The 14,020-nt window shown below is 58.2% G+C and overlaps 1 protein-coding gene across 3 annotated transcripts; it reads left to right on the top strand.

The window, feature by feature from the left end:
* Window positions 1–1,824: 1,824 nt before the first annotated feature.
* Window positions 1,825–13,815, top strand: ARHGAP45 (Rho GTPase activating protein 45). Of its 3 annotated transcripts, none has more exons than XM_087815985.1 (23): window positions 1,825–1,914; window positions 2,787–3,117; window positions 5,701–5,847; window positions 6,063–6,147; window positions 6,230–6,302; window positions 6,413–6,479; window positions 6,600–6,737; window positions 6,838–6,902; window positions 7,075–7,185; window positions 7,259–7,339; window positions 9,007–9,195; window positions 9,410–9,547; window positions 9,636–9,826; window positions 9,942–10,060; window positions 10,170–10,253; window positions 10,396–10,500; window positions 10,609–10,781; window positions 10,955–11,143; window positions 11,237–11,374; window positions 11,618–11,844; window positions 11,928–12,138; window positions 13,009–13,117; window positions 13,319–13,815. In XM_087815985.1, exons 1-23 carry the CDS (start codon window positions 1,825–1,827, stop codon window positions 13,648–13,650), a joined length of 3,393 nt encoding a protein of 1,130 aa, XP_087672111.1. In that variant the 3' UTR covers window positions 13,651–13,815. The 3 variants fall into 3 exon arrangements, with proteins under 3 accessions (XP_087672111.1, XP_087672113.1, XP_087672112.1); XM_087815987.1 differs by having other exon boundaries at window positions 5,704–5,847; window positions 13,328–13,815; XM_087815986.1 differs by lacking the exon at window positions 1,825–1,914 and adding an exon at window positions 2,017–2,118 and having other exon boundaries at window positions 5,704–5,847; window positions 13,328–13,815.
* Window positions 13,816–14,020: the final 205 nt, after the last annotated feature.

Here is a 14,020-nt window from a genome sequence, read left to right on the forward strand (position 1 = left end):
TGGGTTAGGCCCACAGGTCCCCAAACTCATCACCCAGTTCCTGGATGACCCCAGCATGACGGAGACAGTGCTATGAGCCTCCCTCCTTCTGTGGGGCTGGTGGGAGGCCCTGGGAGTGACAAAGGCAGGACAGAGTGCCTGGAACTGGCTCCCAGACTCCCAGAGGGGCTGCTCTCCTAGAAGAAATAAAAAGTTATCCTGTGAAACTTTGTGCACATGTGTCTCTGTGCCAGGCTGCATGTGTGTCCAGATGGCTCTGTGCAGGTGTCTGGATCCAGCTTGAGTGTGTGCATGCATAGGTTTGCGGATACTTGCAACTTATAGGGCACAGGTGAGAACCCAGCTACAGCTGACTGGACTCCCAGCTGTGAAGGCTCTGAAGGGCCTGGGAAGTGGGGGGCTTTACATGCAAGTGTGGGCTTCATAGAGCCTGGACACTAGTCCCAGGGTCCCGAGTGCCCACATGGGTCTGGCTCCTGAGGGCAGTACCAGTGAGTGCCTGGCCATTAAGTGGGCATGAAGTCAGGGCTTGGGAATGTCCAGCGCAGCTTAGAGGAGTGACCGGGACCTTGAGACCTCAGGCTTCCTGACCAGGCCAGAAGCCTACCAGCTAGCCAGTCTACCCTTACCACCTGGTCCTGGCCCCCAGAGCAATGAATGGTGGGCAGAAGGAACTTCCAGGCTGGATTTACAGATGGGCCTGTGCCTGGAGAACTGGGTTTGGCATAAGGGGCTGCAGCCCACGTTCCTTGTGCCCTGGAGATCCACCCCTCCCACCTGAGGTCAGTGAGGGTTGGTGTTGGGTAAAGGGGTTGGGGCTTGGTGGGTGGGGTTCCGGAAGTATAGGGGAGAGGGCCCAGACTGGGGGGGCTCCAAGAGAATAGGTGGTCATGGGGAAGGGGACAGGGTTCCAGGGAAGGTAGAGGAAGGCGGGGATCTGTACACATGGCTGATACCAGGATGTGAGGAGGTGCATGGTGGCCTCAGGAGTGTTATTAGCCCTGCTGCCCAGTGCGGCCTTGGTCAGCCTGTGTGTCCCTGGAAGGTAGAGTGGGGGATGGGGTAGGGAGATGATCTGAGGCCAGTGCAGACACCAGGCTGAGGGGGTGACCTGCTATGCCCTGTGTAGCCCAGGCCTTCGGGTTTTCAAGGGTGAGGGGTTGCCTGGGGACATAGGGCAGGGATGCTCATGAGAGGACATGGGGACTGAAGGGAGGTGTCTGTGTCCCAGGTCTGAGTGCAAAGCTCCAGGTCATCCATTTCATCTGTAGAACTTCGTGGAGTCTGAGCATGTGTGTGCATCAGTGTCCCTGCGGTTCATTGTCTCTGTGTGTCATTGTGCACACGTGCCAGTGTCCCTGTGTGTGTTCATGTCCCTGCGTCTGTACTCCTGCTTGCGTTTGGTTGTGCCTGAGTGAGGGTCAGCGTCTGTGCAGTCAGCCGTGTGGGTCTTTGTGCCTGCGGGTGCCAGGAGGGGGCGCCCAGTCCAATGCACACGCAGAGCTCCTAAAAATGGAAGCTGGAGGCGGGGCCTGGAGTGGGGGCGGGGCCTGAGACCCCTCCTTCAAGCCCACTCTGTGGAGGGGCAGGCTGAGGCCTAGGAGGGTGGTGGGGGGAGTCTGCGTCACTACCTCCGGAGGCCTTTTCCTGTGGGGGGAGGGCCCGCCAATGAGGGCAGGGCCTGTCACGTGGACCTGACAGCTGGGGAGGGGGTGGCTAGTGACTATGTGGTCCTGAGGTGGTCAGCTCCTGGCACTGCAGCACTGAGACCCCCAGCCTGCCCTACCCCAGCCTGCCTGCCTGGGCCGCTCTGCTGGCCCCACCATGTTCTCCAGGAAGAAGCGCGAGCTCATGAAAACCCCTTCTATCTCGAAAAAGAACCGGGCGGGAAGCCCCAGCCCGCAGCCCTCGGGGGTGAGTTAGCCTCTTTGGGGAGGAGTGGGTGGAGACCTTGGAACAACAGGGGGACAGGGTGCTCCCTCTGCTTGGGCAGCGGGACAGGGGCCCAGGAGCAACATGCTGGGCCTGCGGTGGGGGGCTCACGCCAGCTACAGCCCCCACCGGGCGGGACTGCAGGGGCCGCGCAGCCCCAGCCAGGACCCTGGCATTCAGCTCATGGTAGGAGCCCTTTGGGATGGCCACTGCCTCCCTCGTCTGGTCCAGGGCTGGCTGCGGGATCCAGGGAGTGGAGTGATGGTGCCAGGGTGGGGGGTGGCATTTGGTTGTGGACTCTGTAGGATGGGGCTCAGGGAATTTGGGGGTTCCGGTGCAGTTGGGTGTGAGAGCTATGGCACATCATTGGGCAGAAGGTTTAGAGCACAGCAGAGCATCTAACAGGATCCGCGGGTGTAGGGCCTCCAGGACCCAGGGGTGTACACAGTTTGGGAGGATCTGTGGGACTTAAGGGTCTCTTGGACCGTTAGGGTATAGGAATTGTCAAAGGTGTCTTTACGAGGGCCTAGGTGTGTCTGCCGCAGACTGAGGTGGGCTACAGGGCCCAGGACCCTCTTCTGGTCCTCCTTCCCCCACCAGGAAGTGGGGTGCCCGCGCCCCCGCAGGCCCCGCCCCTGGCTGTGGTTTGGGCAGACGTTGTTTGTGAAAGCGCTGGGGAAGAGGATGTTGGGTAACAGATGTGGGAGGGGCATAGCCCCAAATCTCAGCCCTCTGACCTCTGGCCTTTGACTCCCATAGAGTCAGACTGAAGACCCCCCAGAGTCCCATTTCACTTCTGGGGAAACTGAGGTAGTACCTGGGCCAGAGCACCTGCCTTACCCCCCAATCCCCAGGAGCTGCCCAGGAAAGATGGGGCCGATGCTCTGTACCAGGGACCCAGCGTGGAGCCACTGAGTGTGGCCTCCAATGCCAAGGCCACAGGCACGCTCAAGAGGCCCACGAGCCTGAGCCGTCATGCCAGCGCTGCCGGCTTCCCCCTGTCCGGTGCCGGTTCCTGGACGCTAGGCCGGGGCCACCGAAGCCCACTGACAGCAGCCAGCCCCGCTGAACCACCCATTGAGGGGCCCTGCCCTGATGCCGTGGAAGACATCTCCCACCTCCTGGTTGACGTGGCCCGCTTTGCTGAGGGCCTGGAGAAGCTCAAGGAGTATGTTCTACATGATGGTGAGAGCCAGCAGGGACACTGAGGCCTGGGTGGAAGGCCAAGGTGGATACAGATATCCCAAACCCTGCAGGGTCAAGGCAGGGTAGAGGGAAGGACTTGGGGAGGGTCCGAAAGTGGTCACAGGGAGAGCTTTGTGGAAGGAACTACTGCAACTAAGGCTTTCAGGGGTGTGTAGGAGCTTGGTGGCAACTAGGAGGGAAAGGCATTGAGGCATAGGAGATGTCATGTGCACTGGCTCAGAAACATGAAATGGAATTGTATTTGGAGGAACAAGATTTGGGTGTTGTTGGTATATGAAGTGTTTGAAGCTGAAGGTTTTGAGGACATCAGGCAGAAGGATCTTGGATGTCATCCTGAGGTCGGTGGGGAGTCACAGAAGGTGTTAGAGCAGAGGTAGGACAAAGTCAGATTCGTGTGTTGGGCTGAGGTGGGCTAGAGGCAGGCTGAGGTATGACAGAGAGAGTCAGAAGGAACAAGGGGCAGGACAGCATGTGAGCTGCAGGAGTGAACAGCCTGTGGGATGGCAGTTCCGTTTTCTCCTCCACAAGACTGACAGCCTGGCTTCCTGCTGAGTTATTTTCATCTGTTTCCTGTTTGTCCCTGGCAGCCCTGGCAGGCACCTCAGACCAGGCAGGCACGGCACCTTGTGTGCTGCCTGCTCCTCCCGGAAACCACAGTGCCAGGACCACTCCAAGCACTCTGACCAGCTCACCCTAGGTGCCCATTTTAGAGATGGGAAAACCAAGGCCAGGAGTGGGGCCCTGACCCCTGGCTCACTCAGCCAAGGAGGGGTCAGAACCAGATCTGACCTTAGCCTGCAGCTGCCTCTGCGCCTTCAGGTCACTGATGAGGGTCTTTGTGTAGAGGCACAGACCTTTCTTGGTGGGGGTGGGAGTCCCCAAGGTTATCTGGTCAGAAGGGCAGGGCCTGAGCTCTTTCCTGGGGAAACTCTAATCTCAGTTCCTTTCCTATTCTAGCACTTCCTTGGAGGCCTGGCCTGGGTGGGGCTGAGTCCTGGAGGCGGTATGGATGGGGTTGAGGAGGCCCTTCTCTGTGCCTGGGGCATCTTGGGGCATCCTGGGCCTAGGGAAAGGACTGGAGCAGAGAGAATGTGGGTTTGAGAATGTGGGTGCTGCTCCTGCTTGTCCAGCTGTGAGACTCTGGACCAGCTGCCTCCCTCTCTGTCTCAGGTGTCTTATCTGTAAATCAGGGCAATGATACGCCCTGGGCTTAGTGACTGTTACCAGGTGATCTCAATATATTGTAGTTGTTGTCTTGAGGACTAGTGTGCTGCTGTGTGGGGCCCCAAGGTGAAAGAACAGAGCAGGGCGCAGGGTCCCCAGCCCTCTGGGAGCATGTGGCACTTGGGGACGCAGCAGCTACTGCGCTTTGCTTGGCCCTGCCAACCTGGGCCTGTCCAGGCTTCGCTGGAGTCAGCTTCCCTAGAGTCAGCTTCCTGGATGGGGGTATGCAGGGACCCAGGTGGCTGAGACCAGGTGACCCAAGGGGCCAGGGGCCGGGTGTGTGGAAGGAGTGTCCTGGGAAGGGGCATGGACTGCCCTTTCCCCAGGATCTTCCCTGGATTCCTGAAGCCCCTTTTTGCCTCTTTGAGTTGGCCTCAGTATCAGGACTCCCCCAGGTTTCAAGGCACGGGGGTCATCCAAAGGGGTCCTCAGCCCTGAAAAGGGTCAGGCACCTATTTTCAGGTTCCACTTAGGTTTTGAGCAGGTCTACCAGCCACAAATTCTGAGGCCCACAGGTGTCAGAGCTGTCTTCCCAACTGACCCCCAGACCTCCTGAGTCTTAGCACCTGGTTGTCCCTTCCCCTTACATACACTGCTATGGTTTTGTTTCTATTGGATGGTGTGTGTTTCGTACACACTGTTCTGCCTGCACACACTACTTTTAAGAACATTTGAAGAGGACATTTAAAACTACAGTTCTAAGATGCAGAGCTAACCTTGACCCTCTTTTGCTCCACCACTGTCTGTGGCTCCCCTTTGCCCTCGAGATAAAGCCAGACAGGATCCCTGTTTGGCATTCTCATTCCTTCAAACAGTGTAGGTGGAAAAGCTGCATGATCCTTGAAAAATGACTTTCCCTCTCAGTGCTTCAGTTTTCTCATCTGCAAAATGGGGATGACAGTGCCTGTCTCATGGGATGGCTGTTGGGAGAGTGTGAGATAATAGGGTGCTTGAAGCAGGCAGGAAAGGGAGAGAGCTGCATAGAGCCTTGAGCAGCCCTGAGGGGTTGAGGCAAGGACAGGGCCAGGTGGGCTACATGGAGGAGGAGTTATCAGGACTGCAACTTGAAGGACAAACAGGAGGGACTTTCTGGAGGGATGAGGAAAGTGTTCTGAACAGAAGGGACTGCCTAGGCCAAGGTCTGGCCTTTGTTGCCCTGGTCAACAGCCCAGAGAGGGACAGCGCCCTACTGGAGGTCCCACAGTGAACCTTGGGCAGCTGCCCTCTCCCACCTCTGCCTCAGTTTTCCCACCTGGGGACAGGATCTTTGAGGAATATGTGGGCAGCTTTTCCCTGGGGCCAGGTCCCTCCCTCCCTGCTCATACTTGCTTTGCCCAGCAGACCTCCTTGAGGCCCGCCGGCCCCTGGCCCATGAGTGCCTGGGTGAGGCCCTACGAGTGATGCGCCAGGTCATCTGCAAATACCCACTGCTGAACACTGTGGAAACGCTCACAGCTGCAGGCACGCTCATTGCCAAGGTTAAAGGTCAGCTGACCAGGACAGAGCAGCAAGGGCTCTCTGACTGGAAGGGCTTCCTGGAGGAGGGAATGTTTGAAGTGGGTTTTGAAGGATACCTAAGAGTTTGATGGGCACACTTGCTCCAGTGATTTCCCTGGGCTTAGGGCCCCCTTCAGTGAGTTACAGGGGAGGTCACATCCAAAAGTGGGCCAAGCCCCCTTGTCCTTGTCTCTGCCTGCCAGCCTTCCATTACGAGTGCAACAATGAGGCAGACAAGCAGGAGTTTGAGAAGGCCTTGGAGACCATCGCTGTCTCCTTCAGCAGCACGTGAGCGTGGGCCCCCTGGGGTGGGAGTAGGGGTGTGTGGGGCCCTCATACCTCTGGATGCTGACTATCCCCCACCCTGCAGTGTGTCTGAGTTCCTCATGGGTGAAGTGGACAGCAGCACCCTCCTGTCAGTGCCCCCTGGGGACCCGAGCCAGGTGAGCTGGGGTGGCCTCCTCTCTCTGGGGGTGGTGATGGTCTCCTGCAGGGTGGGCATCAGACAGGACCTAGCACAGGGCTGGACTCACCTGGGTTTCCCCCTGCACAGTCCATGGAGAACCTGTATGGACAGGGGAGTGAGGGCACCCCCCCTAGCGCTGAGGACTGTGACGCCGGTAAGTCTCTGAGCCACACACCCTGGGCAGGCATTTGCTTGAATGGTGGATGGAGGGGAAGAGGACTGGGACTGAGGGTGTGGTAGAGGGTGGAGCCCAGGCTGAGAGGCCACTCTGCAGGCTGCCTGCTGCCCGAGGAGGTGGACATGCTGCTGCAGCGCTGTGAGGGAGGCGTAGATGTGGCCCTGCACTACGCTAAGAACATGGCCAAGTACATGAAGGACCTCATTGGCTACCTGGAGAAGCGGACTGTACTGGGTGAGTGCTGGCCCTGGGTGACATCTGCTGGAGGACCTCCTCCCCTCACACCCTCCTGCTCACTCCCCTTTCCCCCTGCACTAACTCCCCTTCCCTGTAGAGATGGACTTTGCCAAAGGCCTGCAGAAGATTGTCCACAACTGCAGACAGAGCGTCATGCAGGAGGTGGGGCCACGTGCCTGGGTGTGAGTCTCTGAGACTGAAAAGCGCCAAAAGGAAGGGGCTCCCCATCTATGCTACGGTGGTAGCTGAGGGAACCTAAGGGAACCAGGGAGGGCTTCCAGGAGGGCCTGGGTGCTATTCCACCCCTCTGACTGCTGCCCCCCCCCCCCCAAAGCCCCACATGCCCCTCCTGTCCATCTACTCGCTGGCCCTGGAACAGGACCTGGAGTTTGGTCACGGCATGGTGCAGGCAGTGAGCACACTGCAGACCCAGACCTTCATGCAGGTGGGCTACACCCTGGAGGGTGGGCTAGGAGGGGGTTGCCAGGGTCTCCTACTCATGGCCCATCTCACCCTAGCCCCTGAATCTGCGGCGGCTTGAGCATGAGAAGCGAAGGAAGGAGATCAAGGAGTCCTGGCACCGTGCCCAGAGGAAGCTGGTACCTTCAGGCAGGGGGCGGGTGGGGGTGGGGAGGAATGGCTAGCACATTCTAGGCATGGACCTGCACCATGCTGTGGTTTCTCCACCTTTTGTACACTCTGTGACAACTTACTGAGCACCCTGTTCTCCTGGTCTCTTATACTCACTTGACATCCAGAAGCTTGCTCCACCTCAGCCCACCCTCCTCCCGTTTTCTTGGCCCTTTAGAGGTGCTCAGCTGTGGAGATCACATGAATTACTTCACTAAATCTCTATTGATGGATACTTTAGTTGTTGCTGAGCTGTTGTTGTTTCAAACATCACTGTTCTGACAAGCCTGTGCCCCATCTTTCGGACCTGTGATCAAGCGTTTATTTCAGATCTGTCCCTGAAAGGGAATGGCTGGGTTGGGGTGTGAGTGTATGAGCTACCCTCTCGAGCCAAAACTGGACTTTTCCCCTTCTGTGAAGCTAGGTCCATATCCTTTGCTTCCTTTGGATTGGGCTGTGGCCTATTTCTTATTGATTTGCCAGAGTTCTTTACATGTTAGAGAACTCAGCCCCTGATGGTGTGTTTTACAGACTCCCCCCACCCAGTTTATTGTTCTGACTTTTGAACTTATCTGTGGCCTATTTTACCAGGTAGAAACCTGTGATTGTCAGCAATAGTCTTTTCTCTTTTTTTGTTAATCTTCACCAAGGATATTTTCTCCATTGATTTTTAGAGAGAGTGGAAGGGAGGGAGGGACAGAGAGAGAGGGAGGGAGAGAGAGAAACATTGATGTGAGAGAGACACATCTATTGGTTGTCTCCTGCACGTGCAACACCAGCCAAAGCAATCTTTTCCTTTATGGTTTCTGGATTTTATGTCTTGCGTTGAAATTTTTTATTTAAAAAGTTCCCCCATGGCCCTAGCCAGTTTGGCTCAGTGGCTAGAGTGTGGGCCCATGGACTGAAGGGTCCCGGGTTCGATTCTGGCCAAGGGCACATACCTTGGTTGCAGGCTTGATCCCTGCCCCTGGTTGGGGCAGGTACAGGAGGCAACCAATCGATGTGTCTCTCTCATATCCATGATTCTCTCTCTCTCTTTCCCTTCCACTCTCTCTGAAAAGCAATGGAAAAAATATCCTTGATAGAGGATTGGAAAAAAAAGGTTCCCCCATGGTTTCTCCTAGTACCTGTACGAGTTCTTTATGTTTAAGCCTCTGACTGTACGAGGGTGCAGGCTGCAAGGTGTGGCTCCATGGGTTTTGACTAAGTGCCTTCCTGCCCACCCAGAGGGTGCTTGACTTCCTGCCTGGGCGGCTGCACTGTTCTCTGTGAGAGGGGAAGTGAAAGAGAGCGTGCATTACCAGCCGCTCTGGCGGGGGTGGGTGTAGGTGTCTGGTTGATGTAGGCTGTGCCTTGTTCAGATCTTAGCTATGCCTCAGCTTTCTGGGCTGTCAAATGGGCACACCAGACACCAGTTCCTCCTGGGGTCCCATTATAGGTGTCATCTAGTCTACTGTCAGTTCTTGGGCAGGTGCCTGTTTGCTCACTGGGCCTTGGGATGTCAGCACAAGCAACATGGGTGGTGGTGCTGCCTGACTCAGTGTCTGTCTGCTGGAGTGGAAAGTGGAGGAAGCTGGGACACTAAGCCCAGTTGGAGGACAGTTTGGAAATGATCTTTTTCTTCCCACGTCCACAGCAAGAGGCAGAGTCTAACCTTCGCAAGGCCAAACAGGGCTATGTGCAGCGCTGCGAGGACCATGACAAGGCCCGCCTGCTGGTGGCCAAGGCAGAGGAGGAGCAGGCAGGCACTGGGCCTGGGGCAGGGAGCACAGCCTCCAAGACCCTGGACAAGCGACGGCGCTTGGAAGAAGAGGCCAAGAACAAGGTGAGGGTGGGTGGGAGGGGGCAGTGGAGGATGAGACCCAGTGGGGGCAGTTCCTGACACACTGTGCAAAGTTTCCCACCCCCAGGCCTTTGCCTAAGCTGTGCATCCTGTGGGGAAAGCCCTCCCACTTTGTTCTGCTGGCTGGATTTTTGTTTGGGGCCTGAACCCACCCCAGGCTAAGGCCTCTCTGCGCACTCCCTATGCCCCACCCCAGGCAGAGGAAGCCATGGCAACATACCGCACGTGTGTAGCAGATGCCAAGACTCAGAAGCAGGAGCTGGAGGACACCAAGGTGACAGCGCTCCGGCAGATCCAGGAGGTCATTCGGCAGAGCGACCAGACCATCAAGTCGGTGGGCGCCAGGTGCCCCCATGCCCTGGCTGTGGGCAGGCTGCCCAGCTGCCCGAGCAGCCTCCTGACCGCACCACCCTGCCCCCCAGGCTACCATCTCCTACTACCAGATGATGCACATGCAGACGGCCCCGCTGCCCGTCCACTTCCAGATGCTGTGCGAGAGCAGCAAGCTGTACGACCCGGGCCAGCAGTACGCGTCCCATGTGCGCCAGCTGCAGCGCGACGAGGAGCCTGATGTGCACTACGACTTTGAGCCCCACGTCCCCACCAACACCTGGTATGACCATGTGCCTGCGCCCTGGGAGCCAGCTTCTCACCTGAGATGGGGCGGCCTTGATGATGCCTCTTTGACCCCCATCACGGCTGCCGCTTCTGGCTTTTATTCCCACCAGGTCCCCTGTCATGCGTGTCCGAAAAGGCAGCTTCAATGTTGGTGACACTGCAGAGTCTGCCAGCAGCCCTCCAGAGGAAGGTGGGCCCGGCGATGGGCTGCTTGCCAAGGAGCGTAGGGGTGAGTTCTCAGTGGGGGTGAGTGCCCAGCAGGACCGTGGGGTGAGCAAGGCTTCCCTCCGGCCCTTCTCAGCCCCACTCAGCCTTTCACTAGATGCCCCATTCTGCAGGTGGGCGTGGACACCAGGTGCACAAGTCATGGCCGGTCTCCAACCCAGACTCCGATGGCAGTCTGGACCCCAGCCCTGGCTCAGGTGAAGGACCTGCCCTGCTGGCTGGGGGCAGAGCTCACCATGTGGCCAGCGTGATAGAGAGGGCCCTTGGCGCAGCCTCTGGCCAACCAGATGCCTACTCCCTCCTGGCTCAGGGTGTCTGACACCCCTATTTCTTGCTCAGGGGACTTTAAGAAGTTCGAACGGATGTCTTCCAGTGGCACCATGTCATCCAGCGAGGAGCTGGTGGACCAGGAAGGCAGTGCAGGGACATCAGCCTTTGAGCAGTGTAAGGGGGCCTCTGACCCCGGCAGTGAGGGGAGAGGAGGTTTATACTCTCACCTGGGGCCTAGTCCTGACCTGCCTTGGTGACAATGACCACCTGTCCCTCCCCCAGCTGACCTCAATGGCATCACCCCTGAGCTGCCAGTGGCCGTGCCTAGCGGGCCTTTCCGCCACATGGGGCTTTCCAAGGCAGCCCGTACTCACCGGCTCCGAAAGCTCCGCTCGCCAGCCAAGTGCAGGGAGTGCAACAGCTACGTCTACTTCCATGGTGCTGAGTGCGAGGAGGTGAGTGGGGGCCCCAGGGACGGCTGGAAGGCCCCATGCAGAGCACAGGGAACTCTGGGAATGACCACCTGGACTGTGCTTTCGGAAACTGCCGTGTGGGGAGTGGGTCATGAGGGCTTCGGAGAGGAGGGGGAGGAGGAGCCGGCTCTCCGCTCACTCTGTGCTGCCCCCAGTGCTGCCTGGCCTGCCACAAGAAGTGTCTGGAGACCCTGGCCATCCAGTGTGGACACAAGAAACTTCAGGGCCGCCTGCAGCTCTTCGGCCAGGACTTTGTCCAGGCGGCCCGTGGCACTCCCGATGGCGTCCCCTTCATTGTCAAGAAGTGTATCTGTGAGATTGAGCAGCGGGCACTGCGCATGAAGGTAACTACTGTGGGGACAGCGTCAGGGGCTCCATCCTAGAAGCACAGGGAGGGGAGGCAGGTGTGGGCTGAGATTGACAGTGGGCCCCCACAGGGCATATATCGGGTGAATGGAGTGAAGACACGCGTGGAGAAGCTGTGTCAGGCCTTCGAAAATGGCAAGGAGCTGGTGGAGCTGTCACAGGCCTCACCCCATGACATCAGCAATGTCCTCAAACTCTACCTGCGCCAGGTGAGCCCCATGGGGGAAGAGCAGATGCTGGGCCAGGACCTGTGCCTGGCAGAGGTGGGGCTTCTTGGGGCAGTGAGCTGATATGCCAGGGATGTGGCCAGGGCAGGAGCAGGTCTGATTATGGGCTGGGAATGGGACCAGCACCTGGCAGGGGTAGGGCTGATGCCAGGGAAGGACAGGAGGGGACTGGACCAGGACGACTGATGACACCCCCCACCCCCACACCCACCTGTCAATTTGCAGCTGCCTGAGCCACTCATCTCCTTCCGCCTCTACCATGAGCTTGTGGGGCTGGCCAAGGACATTCTGAAGGCAGAGGCTGAGGCGAAGGCAGTGTCCCGGAGTTGTCCAGATACGGCTGAGAGCGAGGCTGTGGCCATGGCTATGGTGGGCCGGTTGCGGGAGCTCCTGCGTGACCTGCCTTCTGAGAACCGGGCCTCATTGCAGTATCTGCTACGGCATCTGCGCAGGTGAGGGCCAGCCAGGCAGGGGTCCAGGGTGGCTGGGTCCAGGGAGCCGCTCTCACCCACTCCTGCACTCCCCGGCTCCCCAGGATTGTGGAGGTGGAGCAGGACAACAAGATGACCCCCGGGAACCTAGGCATTGTGTTCGGGCCCACGCTGCTGCGGCCTCGGCCCACAGAGGCCACCGTGTCCCTCTCCTCCCTGGTGGATTACCCCCACCAGGCCCGCATCGTGGAGACTCTCATCACTCACTATGACCTGGTCTTTGAGGAGAAGCCTGAAGAGGAGAGTAGGGCTCAGGTGAGGCGGCAGGTGGACCCCAAGGCTGTCCCCTCAGGGGAGGGTGCAAGGCTCTGCTCTGCTCATGGAGGGATACAGATGGGAGGTGTCTGGTTTCCACAGGGGCAGCTTCTGAGGGGCCTTTTAAGCAAAGAACTGACAAAGTGTGGGCTCAAATCTGGGGGACACCCCCCTCAGTACAGAGGCTTTGGCTCGCCCTGTGCCTTCCAGCTGGCCCCTGGGCTGGGTCCAACCTGCTACTTTGCCTTGCTGCTGGGTTTTAATTTTAAGCCAACAGTTTTTGTTTCTGCAGGTTTTGTATCTAAGCAGCACCTGGCTCTAGTGTTTTTTTTTAATCTTCACCTGGGGATATGTGTGTGTGTGTTTTTAAGTGATCGTTTTAGAGAGGAAGGAAGGGAGATACATTGATGTGAAAGAGAAACATGATCGGTTGCCTCTTGTACAAACCCTGACCAGGAATTGAACCTGCAACCTTTTGGTGTACAGGATGATGCTCCAACCAGCCTAGTCACCTGGCCAGGGTCCTGCCCTAGTATTGTCCCTTTGCCTTGTGTCTTTATCCATCTTCAGATGTCTCTTATGGTTTGGGTAACAGGTCCCTGTCTCCAGAGACAGGACTGGTGTGGTCTCAGGATAGCAGTTCCCTTGCTGGCTGTCCCTGCAGGACTCAGCCCAACTGCCAGAGCCTGCTGCCCCTGCTGGGGGAGCTCAGGCATTCATGACATGGGAACAGGGCCCTCATAATCTCAGATGCAGGGGATGGTAACAACTGTTAGGAACTTTTTAAATGTGGCTAATTTAAAGACAGACTATGGAGCTTGGAAGGGCTGGATTCCAGGTCCCTCCCTAACCTCCCTGCCACCCCTGCAGTGCGGGATGTCCACCCAGCAGGCTGAGGTGTCGCTCCAGGTACCCTACTCGGAGGCCAGCGAGGGAGCTGCATTCCCCCGGCAGGAGGAGGCTGAAGACAGGGGCCCAGGTGAGCAGTTCGGCCTAGAGTGCTCAATGGGAGAAACCTCCCTGTCTCTCCCTCTCCCATTCTCCTCCTGTCTCTCTCTTTCTCTCTGTCTCTGCTTCTCTCCTTCTGTCTCTCCTCTCCCTGTCTCTCCTTAGTCTCTCCGTCTTTCCCCCTCTGTTCCTCCCTCTCCTTGGTCTCTCCATCTCTCTCTCTCTCTTACAGACCTACCAGAGTCCCATGCTGCCTCCAACGACTCTGACTCGGAGCTGGAGGAGGCCCCAGAGCTGCTGTCCCCAGAAGATGGGGGTGCCCTGCACCACCTCAGCTTCCTGGAGAAGCAGAGCAGTGAGGCCAGTGTGGAGGAGGCCGGGGACAGCGGCAGTGAGGAGCAGCTGGGGCCCTCGGCTGGGGAGGACGGTGACTGGGAGGGGCTGTCCCAATACAACACCAACCAGTGCAACAACGTAGCTGAGGGTCGGCTGCCCGCCATGAGTAACTGTGGCGGGCAGGTCACAGCAGAAACCGGCCGAGAGAGGCAGCTGGAGTTTGTCTAGCTGGGGCCATGGGTAGTCTGTGCTGTGCTTTGGGGCTGAGCACCACCCCATTCTTGGCTCCTGTCACTGTGGATGTCCCTGGGCCTGGCCACACTGTGCCAAGCTCTATGCCCAGAGTGCCTACGCTGCAGCATCCACTCACCAGGAGGCCCTCTCTCGCCCACAGTGGGGAGGGCATCGCCGGCCGCCTTTTCCACAAGCTTCCAGGGGTGTGAGCGAGTCTATGGTCCACCCAGTGCCCTTTTGCATGACCTGCTTGGCTGAGCTGGAGACTTTGCTCTCAGGAGTTACTGTGGGGCTATGTGGACAGAGGAACCCCCTGAGTGACCCCTGCCCTCTGCTCAGGGCTGGCCACTCCTCTGACATGCCC

The sequence above is a fragment of the Miniopterus natalensis genome, chromosome 4 (assembly GCF_054644295.1).
Source record: "Miniopterus natalensis isolate mMinNat1 chromosome 4, mMinNat1.hap1, whole genome shotgun sequence".
In the NCBI taxonomy this organism is placed as follows: domain Eukaryota; kingdom Metazoa; phylum Chordata; class Mammalia; order Chiroptera; family Miniopteridae; genus Miniopterus; species Miniopterus natalensis.